The 14073-nt window shown below is 39.3% G+C and overlaps 1 protein-coding gene and 1 pseudogene across 3 annotated transcripts in view; one reads left to right on the top strand and one right to left on the bottom strand.

Annotated features, from left to right (window-relative positions):
• The window catches only part of NTN4 (netrin 4), a 132799-nt gene extending 123784 nt beyond the window's left edge, over positions 1 to 9015 (top strand). For 2 of the 3 annotated variants that reach the window (XM_056117461.1, XM_056117450.1), the window contains exon 10: positions 7581 to 9015. In XM_056117461.1, coding sequence (XP_055973436.1) covers positions 7581 to 7717 — 137 coding nt within the window. In that variant the 3' untranslated portion in view covers positions 7718 to 9015. The remainder of the gene's footprint in view (positions 1 to 7580) is intronic. The other variant, XM_056117455.1, reaches the window with a different exon arrangement.
• Positions 9016 to 12052: 3037 nt separating this feature from the next.
• LOC130028649 (60S ribosomal protein L34-like) lies at positions 12053 to 12451 on the bottom strand (annotated as a pseudogene).
• Between the last annotated feature and the right edge of the window lie 1622 nt (positions 12452 to 14073).

The following is a 14073-nucleotide window of genomic DNA, read 5'->3' as shown; positions in this document are numbered from 1 at the left end:
AATATTAAATTCATTTTTACTATTGTATGAGACGCATCTGTTTCTCCTGGATAAAAAACAATTCTCAAGTTCTCATCATCTTGTTTTTCATTAAATTGTCATTTGGGTTTCAAATTAGAAACAGCAGAAATAAACAAAAAAAAAGCATAGACATTTAGAGAAACTTGGAATGGAGGAAAATTTTCACCTTAAAATGTTCTGGCAGAGGTAGAGAGAGAAGCAAGGAGACATGGGATTCTCACCTGTCCACTTTACATTCTTCATGCCATGTTGTCTCCAATACCTGCCATGAGTTCCCAAATCATAGTAACATCCCATCAAAAGAGCAGTCAAATGTTTAAAATCCTCTCATCCAGCCCTATTTCTGTGCCTTAATAACAGTGCAGAATTAGGTACATAATTCATATTCTGCTTTTGTTCCTTATGACTCAAAGTCCAGGAAACCACAGTTATATTCTTACAAAGTCATATGTGATCTTTGATTGATAAACTAGGGAAACATGGGACCCAACAGATAGCACAGTGGGTAAGATGCTTTCCCAGGTTCAATCCCTGTCACTCCATATGGTTCCAGAGTGATCATAAGCCCTGAGCACCTTCTGGTATATAAAAAAAAGAGAAAAAAATTAATATGGGAAACATAAACATATTCGTGATTGAAGCTATTAATAAACCACCTTCTCTACCTTAAAAAAAAAAACAAATAGTGACCTAAACCCTTGACTTTTTTATTGATAATTTCTCAAATTTTTTAATATATTGCTTCAATGTTTTCTTTAAATTAATCTATTTCAATGGCTTGAGAAATATTGCAGTTATTAATGTGCTTATCTTGTGTGTAGCAGAGCCCGAGCACTGCCCAATGTGACCCAAAGTCTCTCCCCTTCCAAAACAAAGAAACAAAAAATTTACTAAACTAAATTGACGACTTAATATGTTATAAGGGAAAATACATTTTACATAATAGACATATTTCTAAGGAAATGATCAGAACCTTGGATTATGAATACAGAAAACAAAGAGTTATTGATTTAAAAAAAAATTTTTCCCAATGTTGACTTTTGGGAAATAGTTACTTTTCCTATAGGCATGCTACTGTCTTTGCAAGAAAAAAAAAAGAATAAACCAGAAATCCGCCCAATTTTTCAGTAAGACATTAAAAACAAAAGCTTTGACTGTTTGAGCCACCCTCCAGGAAGTGAACTATACTTCCTAATCAGGCCTCTGCCAGAGTCAGAGAATCAACTGAGTTCATCACAATTGAAAACATAAGTGCAATTATTCAAAGAATTCTTGAAAACATGTTTACTCGCTTTGAAGAGAAGACTGGAACCTGCCAAAGCAAAACCAGACACTCTTTCATTTCACTTTGTTATTCCTTTTTTACAAGTTCAATAGCTAAAACCAAGGTGAGCTGATAAGAAAATCCTGAAACCTTACACGGCAACTTGCTTCCTTTGCGACTTTTCAAAAGACGCGGTCTAATCAGCATCCCTGAAAATTCATTCATCTTTCCTTCACGCATGCTCGTTCATCAGTGATGCATTTTAAAATAGGAGGTCTAACATGAAAATTTGATATTTGATTTTTCTATGAACACAGTAATTTGGTGCCTCAAAATGTGTCACAAAGTAGTGTTCACAGCATAGAGATAGGAAAATAAAGTGTGAAAGCAAAAAAGCAACTGTGATGCACCACATAACATTGTTTTCCAAATGAATTTTTGGAAAGGTGTTCCTCCAAACCTTATGGGTTTATTCAACATCATTTTTATTTATTTAATTCATATTTATACTTTAAATTACCGCAGCCAAAGAGTAGGTAAAGCACTTACCTTGCACATGGCCATCCTGAGTTTGAAACCAGCACTCAATACAGTTTCCTGAGCTCTACCAGGAGTGATTCCTGAGCACAAAACCAGGAATAAACCCTGAGACTTGCTGGGTGTGGCCCTGAAACCAAAAATAATTATAAATTCCTATAATATTTGTCCTGTTTGTCATTTGAGTAAATTCATTTAAAAAGCTAGATAAAATACCAATAGTTCCTAAAAATTATTTTTTAAATGAGGGCTTTTTCATTTTTAAAATGAATTAAATAATACCAAAACCATTGTATTCTAATGTGTTTGTTAGTTGAGTTCTGGTTTGTTTGTCTTTTTCATGCAAAAGCTAACATTTCCCTTTAAAGAATTTGTATGCCTTCTAATCCACCTTATCCGTGTGCCTTCCAGAGATTGGATCCTCTTTATACATTGATATAAGTTATACTTCCTTTTTACTCTTTTTTGGAAAACGCTATGTTTGCTATCTTTAAGTCTTAGTTTGATTTTATTGTTTTGCTTTTGTTTTCTGTGGTCACACCTGGCAGTGCCTTGAGACTACCCCAGGCTCTGTGCTCCAGAGGTATTCCTCACAAAGACTCTGCTATACCCTGATCAAACCCTGACCTCTTGCATTCAAAGCATGTCCACAGCTATCTCTCTGGCGCCAGGATTGTCTTGTAAATAATACTATTAATACTAAAGAATACTTTTTGGGACTGGAGGTATAGTAAAGGGCTTAAAGGAGCATACTTCGCATGTGGCTGACCCTGGTTCATTAGTGGCCTGGGTAATACCCAACATCACAGGGCCTTGAGCAGCATAGCAGCCTCTGGCCCTCTCATTGAGTCTCAGGTCTGGTTGACCAACAACTGCCTCCTAAGCACTGCTTGAGAACCGCATCCCCCAAAAACATTTTTGTTATTATAGATATAATGTTATATATGTTATATAAATAATAAATATTTTTATTAGAATAGATATAATGTTATATGCATGTTATGGAAACTGAGGGTAATATATTTTATTTTCACATTACTTCCCCCCCCACTCACCCACAGTCATCTTTGTTAGCATCTTGGTAGCAATCCTTCTAGATCTTTCTCTGTAGATGTGCATACTCCATTTTGTTTAAAGTCATACTCTGTTCTGCAACAATTGTATATGCTCTATTTCACAGCATATTTAGTTAATGATCTCCCATTTTAATTTGTTTTTCTTTTCTTTTCTTTGAATCACCATGAGATACAGAGTTACAAAGCTTATCATGGTTGGTTTCCATCATAGAGTGTTCCAATGCCCATCCCTCCACCAGTGTACATTTCCCACCACCAATGTCCCCAGTTTCTCTCCTGCCAACCTCCCTTAGTCTGTCTCTATGGCAGGCACCTTCCCCCCACCTCTCTATCTCTCTCTTTCTCTCTCGTGTCCCCCTTTGGGGGCATTATGATTTGCAGTACAGGTACCGAAAGGTTATCATGTTTGTTCCTTTACCATTTTTAGCACACAGTTCTTATCTAGAGTGATCATTTCCAACTATCTTTTTCATGGTGGTCCCTTCTCTACCTTTTCCCCTGCATTTGAGGTAGGCTTCCAACTATGAACCAATCGCCCTGGCCCTTGTTTCTCCTGTCCTTGGGTACTGGTCACATGTTATGATTTTTTTTTTATATCCCACAAATGATACCTATCATTCTATGTCTTTCCCGCTCCTTCTGACTCATTTCACTCAGTAAGATACTCCCAATGTCCATTCATTTACAAACAAATTTCCTGGCTTCATTTTTCCTAACAGCTGCATAGTATTCCATTGTGTAGATATACCATAGTTTTTTAACCAGTTATCCGTTCTCCCGTACTCAGGTTATTTCCAGATTCTGGCTATTGTCAATAGTGCTGCAATGAACATAGAAGTGCACTTTGGGCTTCCAGGGTATATTCCCAGAAGTGGTATTGTTGGATGATATGGAAGCTCAATTTCTAGCTTTTCGAAGAATTCCCATATTGTTTTCCAAAAAGGTTTTACCACTAACAATGAAGAAGAATCCCTTTCTCCCCACATCCACACCAGCATTGGTTGGTTTTGTTCTTTTCGGTGTATGTCAGTCTCTCTGGTGTGAGATGATATCTCATTGTTGTTTTGATTTGCATCTCTCTGATGATTGGCAATGTAGAGAATTTTTTTATGAATTTTGACCAGTTGTATTTCTTCTTTGAGAAAGTAATTTGTTGGGCTAGAGCAATAGCACAGCAGGTAGGGCATTTGCCTTGCATGTGGCCAACATGGGTTCAATTCCCAGCATCCCATATTTGCCCCCAAGCACTGCCAGGAGTAATTCCTGAGTGTAGAGCCAGGAGTAACCCCTGTGCATCTCCGGGTGTGACCCAAAAAAGCAAAAAAAATAAAAAATAAAAAGAGAGAAAGTAATTTGTTTTCTTATAACCTGATATGCTGATCAATTTCCCAACTGATCCCAATGTCTTTTAGAGCTGGTCTATCCTGGCCAGTTTTCAGTCAAGAGCCAAACATTGTGCCACACCCAATAATGCTCAGGACTTCCTTCTGACTCTGTACTCAGGAATCACTTCTGGCATGCTCAAGGGACCATATGGGATGTCAAAGATCAAACCAAGGTTGTCTGTACTATCTCTCCAGCCCCTATACTTAATTTTTAAGTCCCTCAAGTTTTAGTTCTAGTTTACTGTTCTAATTTTATTTTAGTTCTAGTTTTATTTTTGTAGAAGAAATTATTACTTATGAAGAAACCCAGTTAGGTTCTATGTAGAGGTACTATATTCGGCTTTGATGCTTGTCTAGTTGGTTCTTCGTGGTGTCATTAGTTTGTTCCTCTACCTCCTGTATTTCCTGTAATCTCTAAAGACACACTGTGATAACAAGTATTTTAACTAGAAATCCTTGCATATTAACAGAGTACTTCATGTTGAATTATAGCAGAAGACACCTCCAATACTGTTGAACTTGGGGGCCGAAGCAATAGTACAGCATGTAGGGAATTTGCCTTGCACGTGGCTGACCCAGGTTTGATCCCTGGCATCCCTTATGGTCCCGCAAGCACCACCAGGAGTAATTCCTGCGTGCAGAGCCAGGAGTAACCCTTGAGCATTGCTGGGTGTGACCCAAAAAGAAATAAAAAATACTACTGAACTTGACACGTATGTTAAACGCATGTGTGTTTAGCCTCTCCATCAAGCAACTTTGCTTTCTTTTCTGAGTATGGAAAATAAGGAATTGGGGATTACTGTCTTTATGGTCCCATCCAGTTTCCCATTATTCATCCGTTTAATGATTTTTATCACAATTGATAATCTCTTCCTGAATTAGTAATTTCATTAAAGTTTGAGAAATAATATTTTTCTAATTTAATCTGATTCACTTCCTTTACTAGCTGATATTCTTCTCTAAGGGAACTTTCTCTGCCAATCTGAACTATTTGGTGGCCATGAAATACAGTTTCTATTGTAAAGAGAGGATAAATACTGAATTCTTTCCCCTTAATTTCCCATTGTCTAAGAAATTGTTTTATCAGCTGCATCAAAAGATGACATATTTTTCTCTGACTTTCTTTGTTTTTGAGTATCATTTCAGAATTACACATTTTTATTTGATATGTTCCAAGACACACCATTTTGTGGCATGCAAATTATCATAATTCTGGAGAGTTATAACCCCTTCTTACTCTTTCCTGTGTCCTTTGAAAACAATCACCATTAATTTTGGTAGTTGAGGGGGGGCACACTGGGTGTTACTTAAGGCTTATTCCTGGCTCTGTGCATAGAGGTCACACCCAGTGATGCTCAGGGGTTACTCCTGGCTCTGCACTCAGAAATCACTCCTAGTGGTACTGGCGAACCATATGCCATGCCAAGGATCGACGTAGCATTGCTCAGGGCCACTAGGGTTACACCTGGAAGTGCTTTTGACCATGTAGTACCGGCAGCCAAATGATAATCCTGCTTCCCATCCTTGTGCCATCTCCCCAGTTTTATCAAAAGAAATAGGGAGGGTCACATCCAACTGTGTTCAGGGCTTACTTTTGGCTCTATGCTCAGGAATCACTCCTGGCCGGGCTACAGGGACCATATGTGGTACCAGGGATCAAACCCAGTGGGATGCTTGTTAGTGAAGTGTCCTGCTGGCTATATTATCTTCTCTGGTTCCACCAATTTTACTTTTAACTATAAATTTAAATTGATGTTTTGGTTTTGATTTGGGGTCACCCCAGTTTGCGCTCAAGGAATACTCCACTCTGTTGCTCCCAGCAGTGCTCAGGGATCCATGTGGTTCCCGGGGGCCTGCGGGGACAAACCCAGGCCTCCTGTACATAGATCATGGTGTTAGCACTTTGAACCATTCCCCAACCTATAATTATTTTTTAATCATTTTAAATCATTTATATAATTATTTTGTTGTTACTGTGTCTGGCATATCCAATACGTCACGGGGAGCTTGCCAGGCCCTGCCGTGCGGGCGAGATACTCTCGGTAGCTTGCCGGGCTCTCCGAGAGGGGTGGAGGAATCGAACTCGGGTCGGCCATGTTGGCTGCGTGCAAGACAAACGCCCTACCCGCTGTGCTATCGCTCCTAAATATATAAAAAGAAACTCACTTTTGCATTTGTTACTGCAATTTTTTTTACTGAAGTCTGAAAATACTTTTTATTTATTTATTTATTTACTTTTGCTTTTTGGGTCACACCCGGCGATGCACAGGGGTTACTCCTGGTTCATGCACTCAGGAATTACTCCTGGCCGTGCTTGGAGGACCAAATGGGATGCTGGGAATCAAACCCGGGTCGGCCATGTGCAAGGCAAACGCCCTACCTGCTGTGTTATCACTCCAGCCCCATGAAAATACTTTTTATTTATAAAGTCTGCACCAGCTCTAGTCAAGTCTCATCATTTTTTTTATGTATGAGAAGCATATTATATTCTGAAACCATATCAACTTTATATAGGAAATATTTGAAAGTATTTTGTTTAATGGCCCTCACCCAATGCATTCCCATACTTTTTGTTTCACTTTTATAAAATCCTAGTTAGTATACACCACAATGAGTCTCCAAGAAATACTAACTTACAGGAGTTTATTAAGTGTTCATAGAGTTCTCATTTTTTTACTATAGAAAAAACTACTATTTTATAGAAGAACAAAAGTTCTACAATCAAAAAAAAATTTTACAATCAGACAAATTTGACATTAAATCAGAATGTTATGACATATTGAGAGACCCTGAATCAATTTCTTAATCTTGTAGAACCTCAATTTCCTCATTTATAAAAGAAGAAGAAAAATAATACTGGTTCATAGTGTTACCTTTTTTTTATTAAGTAAATTGACTATGTGAAGTATTTGACCCATAATAAAGATGTTTTAAATAGCAGATTCTATTGCCTAAATGACTCTTATTTCTAAAATCCTGGACTGGGTTTCTACAATAAAACTGCTGAGGTCACATCTTCTCTTTCTACTAAATAGCTGGGGCAGGAGCGATAGCACAGCGGGTAGGGCGTTCGCCTTACAAGCGGCCAACATGGCCGACCCGAGTTCGATTCCTCCGCCCCTCTAGGAGAGCCCGGAAAGCTACCGAGAGTATTCAATATGCCAGACACAGTAACAACAAAGTCTCCAATGGAGACGTTACTGGGCCCGCTCGAGCAAATCGACGATCAACGGGAGGGCCTTTACCTTTACTAAATAGCTGTGATATTAAATAGCCTCTAACCTTGCTCTCTTTTAGGTATGGAGTACCTTGTAGCAGGACACGAAGATGTGAAAAAAGGCAGACTGATTGTGAATATGAAAAGTTTTGTTCATCACTGGGAACCATCCCTTGGAAGAAAAGTTATGGATATTTTAAGAAGAGAGTGCAAGTAGCAATAAAAGGTATATAGCACAGAATGGCACTTCTCTGTGTGTAAAACACAAATTTAATGGAAAGGAGACCTCAAAAACAAAACTGGAATAATTATTGTTTAAGTGCCAAAATATGTAGAAATGATCTTCCTGTGCATGAGCCTGTTTCTTTAGGGCACATGTTTAAAACTAACATGTTACATAAAGAAGAATGAAAAATTCCTATACTGATACCTGTTTTCTATGTAACTGATTCTGAAATTTGTACCTGTTAAGAGTATTTTAATAGCAGTATGATATTTAGCAGTAAAGCATTAAGGGCAATAACAGGAACGCCACCCATCCTCAGATATGTTACTTACACCTATATTCCTAATTAATGAGATTTTTGAGAACTCCTTAATACCACTCTCAGAAGAAGTGGTTCTTGAAGAGTCTTCTCTTGCTTGAGGTGTGTAAACTTTGTTGTGTGCGTGTGGGGGGGGGGGGGCGGTATTCAGTGGAACCTGTCTGCATGTATATAGTATTTCATTGTATAAAGCACTTTACTACTTGCCACTTGTGTTGCAAAAGGTTGGAGACTGCGATTGCAGAGAGAAAACCATGGGTAAGAAAAGCCTACTGAAACAGAGGCACTGCCACTATGGACAAACATGATCATCGAAAGGAAGGTGTGCTGTTTACAGTGCAAAGCTGTGCCAAGAGCACAGCCTTAAAGGAGAATGCATTTGCGTGAAGTTTTTGTTTCAAGCAAGAAGTTAAACTCCACAGATACCAGCTGTGATGAAATGTCTTAAAACACTCAAAAAAAAAAAGAAGAGACTTTATGAGAAAAAAATGATAAGCGTAGATGTATACTTGGATAAAGAAGAGAGTAACTTTAAATTAAAAAATAAACTCATTTATTTGCAATGCACTTGTAAACACTTCAAAAATGATTGTAGACACAGAATTTGTTTTATTTTTTCTTTAGTATTTAAATCTGAATCTTGAAGCAATTACTTCCTTGTCTTCATTAACAGTATATTTCCTAGACACATTTGTTTGGACACAGTGTATGTGATGGCTCACCAGATTACAGGTTTTTATTATTATTCATTCTGTACCCAGGCACAAATACTGCATAGTTTCTTCTGTACTTGAATATACAACACATGAACTACAGTGCCATAGATTAACTTCACATACAGAACATATTTTTCTTGAGGTCCTGTGGACTTGCAATATATATATACATAAATGCAAAAATGTATATGTATATATATAGCTTTGTTAATTTTTATATTTCATATATGAAATAAAGGAATATGATCTCCTGATTCTTGTCTCGTTCCTGACAAACTCTTTCAAGAGGCTAAGAATGAGCTGCTGTTGCTGCTGCTGCTTCCTCCTCCTCCTCCTCCTCCTCCTTCTCCTCCTCCTCCTCCTCCTCCTCCTCCTTCTTCTTCTTCTTCAAATGTAATTTCTCAAGTTAAGAAAAAAAATCAAGGTGGGCTTGAGTGATAGGACAGCAAATAGGGCATTTGCCTTGCACACAGCTGACCCAGGTTTGATCCCCAGCATCCCATTTGATCCCCTAAGCACTGCCAGGAGTGATTCCTGAGTACAGTGCCAAGAGAAACCCCTGAGCATTGCCAGATGTGACCAAAAAAGCCAGAAAGAAAGAAAGAAAGAAAGAAAGAAAGAAAGAAAGAAAGAAAGAAAGAAAGAAAGAAAGAAAGAAAGAGAGAAAAAGAGAGAGAGGAAGGAAGGAAGGAAGGAAGGAAGGAAGGAAGGAAGGAAGGAAGGAAGGAAGGAAGGAAGGAAGGAGAGAAAGAAAGAAAGAAAGAAAGAAAGAAAGAAAGAAAGAAAGAAAGAAAGAAAGAAAGAGAGAGAAAGAGAGAGAGAAAGAAAGTTAGATGCATGCAAAGGACAACTATCTTCCAACTATCCTTTGCTAACAGCTAACACTTAACATTTTATTGTCAAGCATTTTGAATGGTTTAATAAACATAATCACTCTTCTCATAGAATTTGAATTAGACATACTTTTATGAAATGTCTTTATCTCCTATATCTTATCTCTCAACTTCTTACCTTTTCCTGCCTTATCCTCTGTCTAGGATGGTGCCATTCATAAGAAACTTTGACAACATAGTGGTTAAAAACAGGATGATATTACATGTGGTATTTAGAATAACTGGATGAGAGAATACAGTGCCTTAAAGTGGGGAACACCCTGATCAACCTTGGCCCCAGACTTTAGGGAGGAGAAGATAAAAAACAGTGGATGGGAAGGAGCAGAAGAGACAGATGAGAAGCAATGGGGGCCAGGTCAGGGGAGGGAGGTATGCAGCAGCAACTAAGGAACTATAGAGCCAAACATACAAACCAACCACTGAAATCAAGAGACCCAAACTTGAACAACCAAACTTAAAAAGGTGGCTGTGAAGAGAATAGGCTGGAGGTTGGGGATTGGTAAGGAGGTTTTGGGAGGGAACCTGGGAATATTGGCGGAAGGAAGTTGAGACTGGTGGTGGGATCAGTGCTACAACATTGTATGTCTAAAACTCAACTATGAATAACTTTGTAAATCACAGTACTTTAATTTTTTTAATGAGGAGAAAAAAACATTGACAAGTATGTCATACCAAGAACAATTTTTTAAAACTATATCAGATATAGTAATTATTAAGTTTCACAACTCATTTTCATTTCTTCATCTTATATAAAATGATCATTATCCATTAAAAAGAACAATTAAAATGCCTTTGTATGTTTGTTTGGTGTCTACAACCATCAGTGCTCAGAGCTTAGTCCTGGTTCTCTGCTCAAGGATCACTCTATGTTGAGCTCAGTGGACCATAAGGGGTACTGGGGAATCAAACCCAGGCCAGTTGCAGTGTACAAAGCAAGTGTCCTACATGCTATACTATCTCCCCACCTCCCAAATATTTATTTTTAAAAAAGATGTCTATTATCTACTATTAAGAAAAAAAATTACAGAACGATACAAATAGTGATAGGTCCACTGCAGATCACACAGATTGTACATATAGTATCTTATAAATTTTGAGAGTTAGTCCGGTTTCCCCCTGTGAGTGAAATGAGGGGGATTTTTCTCCTTTTATTTAGCATCTGTTTTGTTTGACTTTCTTCCATTGATTATGTACTACATTTATAATTATTTCTTTGGGGGGGGGGGTGGTGTAACACCTGGAGATGCTCAGGGATTACTCCTGGCTCTGCATTCACGAATTACTCCTGGCAGTTCTCAAATAATCATATGGGATGCCGGGAATCAAACCCTGGTTAGTTGCATGCAAGGCAAAGGACCACCCACTGTGCTAATGCTCTGGCCCTGTAATTTATTTCTTAGGTCAACGAACATTTAGTAAAGTGTTTTTAGTGAAGTGAAATAATTTTTGTTGAAAGAAATTTAGAGAGATGTGAGGAGAGAGAGAGAGAGAGAGAGAGAGAGAGAGAGAGAGAGAGAGAGAGAGAGTGGGGGATCACAGGCTTCTTCCATGGGGCTTTTCAAAGTTCTCTGCAGACAAAAAAAGTTAATCTGGGTGTTGTCATAAGGGGAAAGCCTTGCACTCTTGCACTCTTGATAGTCCTATCATATTCTTATCACGTGTTTTCAAAATGTACCCAAGCAAAAAAAAATTTTTTTTTGGCATTTTGGGTCACACTCAGCAATTGTTAGGAGTTTCTCCTGGCTCTGCACTCAGGAATTACTCCTGGTGGACTTGGGGGATCATATGGGATGCTGTGGATTGAACTCAGGTCAGCTGCATGCAAGGCAAAGCCCTACCTGCGGTACTAGTCCTCCGGCTCAGCAAAATTGTTCTTAAAATTTCATTCCAGGGCTGGAGCAATAGTACAGCAGGGAGGGCATTTGCTTTGCACATGGCTGACCTGAATTAAATCCCCCGGCATCCCATATAGTCTCCCAAGCACAGCCAGGAGTAACTCTGAAGTGCAAAACCAGGAGGAACCCCTGAGCATTACTGGGTGTGACTCAAAAAAGTAAAAACAACAAAAAAATTCATTTCCATTAGTTTACCAGGTAGTCGGGGACTCCTCTGTGTCTTCTCAGCCCTACTCCCCTGTCGGGATCATCTTCCCTCCATGCCCTTTCAAGACCTTTGCTGACATCAGTCAAAAAAAAAAAAAAAACATAGTTCCCTGCTACAATCATTTTTTCCATTAGTATTCTTCCTTCAAAGCTTCATTTGTGGGGCTGGAGCGATAGTACAGAGGGTAGGACATTTACCTTGCACGAGGCCGACCTGGGTTCGATTTCCAGCATCCGATATGGTCTCCTGAGCACCGCCAGGAGTAATTTCCTGAGTGCAAAGCCAGGAGTAACCCCTATGCGTTGCCGGGTATAACACAAAAAGCAAAAAAAACTTCATTTGTGCATTTTGCTTTCTGACTCTGTGCTTGTGTCTTCAATATTTTCATGATGATTTTCTGCTCCTCAATAAGAAAAGTGCTCCTGATCCTACCTCAGACACACTTGGTACACAGGGAACCACCATAGGCCCAGCATGGTTTTTTGATTGTTTTAGATAGCCTCTTAAAAACTTTAGGTCACACGTCATGGACTCCTCCAAGCCAGCCAGGACACACACCACAGGCAGACTTCCACGTCTTCCTAACCTTTTTGGGATAAACAATTCTATTTCCAGGGCTTTGGGAAGCCTGGTTTTGTTGGAGGCTATAGGATTTGTAGGAGAGCTGTTGGTGGCATGTCAAATGCTGGACCATTCTGAAGATCTGTAAGATCTGTCCAGGAAGATCTGTCCAGGAAGAGGCTACAATCATTTCTTAACGCTTGTGTCTCATTTCCAGCCCTTCCAGCAGTTTTAATTTCTTAGGAGACATCATTTGGCTTACAAAGTGAAAAAAAGAAGAAGAAACGCTGTGTTCCCCGTTTGTACAAGTAAACAAGCCAGTGGAGTGCAAGCTTGCTGCCTCCTGACCCCTCTTCCATTCCATCCTTCCATCATTCTGCCACACTCCTGCATACCCTCTCTCCTCCCCGACATCTTTCAAAATAACCAGCCGGGTACCCAGGCAACAGAGTCAAATAAAACTTCCATCTATGGCTTCATGTGAACCTGAACACTTCCTGCCAACCCCCACAGCCGCCCTCCCTAGACCCCTGAGCTTTATTAGTCAGCAAACTGGTTACATAATGTTCACATACCTAGCTGTGTCATTCAGCTGAGGTCAGCCCTGTCTCTGGCCTCTCATGACATCACTTTTCCCACAGAGGAATGTTACTAATAGTATTTGATGCAATGGAAAGTCACAATAATAGGATCCTCTTTTAATAGTGTTCACTAATGAGGTCAGATCTATGGGGAGGCGACCACGAGTCCAAACAGCAATGTCCCTCTGACTAGATTCACAAGGGAGCGAGGCCTGTTATTGGGAAGTGAAGTATTGTTGGGGGGCACGTTTTGGGTCCCTATAAAATAAGTCCTTTTGTAACCCATCGGAGATGTGCTAACTCTGAAGGGTGGGAAAAAGAAGCTTGAAAATGCTGCCGTGTGGGGCTGTCCCTTTGCCACTCCCCTGGAATGCCTGAGAACAAGGCGGCCAAGTAGCGCCTGGGCTGCTGAGGAGTTTTGTCAGAGGCCTCAGGGATGAATTGCTTTTGTGTTCATTGTTTCAATGATAAGCAGTCCCCAACCTAACTTTATCAAAATGCCAAAGCTACTTGCAATTTATTTCCCACAGCTTGGAAGGAAAATATTTAGGAACAGCTTCAGTTTTGCAGAGATTGGTATGATTAAAAAAAAAAAAAGGAATAGAAGCAAAGGGTGTGCCTTGCATGACTGGTTTTTTTGTTGGTTTTTTGGTGTGTTTTTTTTTTTTCCTTTTTAAGTCTCTCAGAGAATGATTTGCCTGAGAATACTTTTTGAAAACCAGTGCTCTAGTCCTGCTTCCCTACATTCTCACCAAAAGGATCTGAATGTTTCTTCACAGTTGGAACATGACTGACTGATACTTGCAATATCTAAAGTGAAATAGTCCCAGCTTTACTCTTAGCTCATGCATGAAGAACTGAAAGAGCAGGTTGTTAACTATGAGGGGGGAAAGCACAATCCTTCCTGGGCCAAACAAGTGTGCCCTGCAAAAAAGAGGCTGTCAAAAGACATTTCCACACTAAATACACAATATACATTAAACACACTAAATAGATTTCTAGTTTCCATCTATGTAGTTGTAGGTGAGTGGGCATGTTCCAAAATTGGTCTTTAGTAATAAATTCATTCAGAAAGATAAGATTAGGGGCTGGAGAGATAGTACAGTGGGTAGAGTGCTTGCCTAGACCATGGCTAACCTGAACTCAATTCTCAGAATCCCATAGAGTTCCCCAA

Source organism: Sorex fumeus, unplaced genomic scaffold (genome assembly GCF_029834395.1).
Source record: "Sorex fumeus unplaced genomic scaffold, SorFum_2.1 ptg000003l, whole genome shotgun sequence".
NCBI classification, from domain to species: domain Eukaryota; kingdom Metazoa; phylum Chordata; class Mammalia; order Eulipotyphla; family Soricidae; genus Sorex; species Sorex fumeus.
The sequence above is the reverse complement of the archived record's forward strand: the minus strand, read 5'-3'. Positions and strand labels throughout refer to the sequence as shown.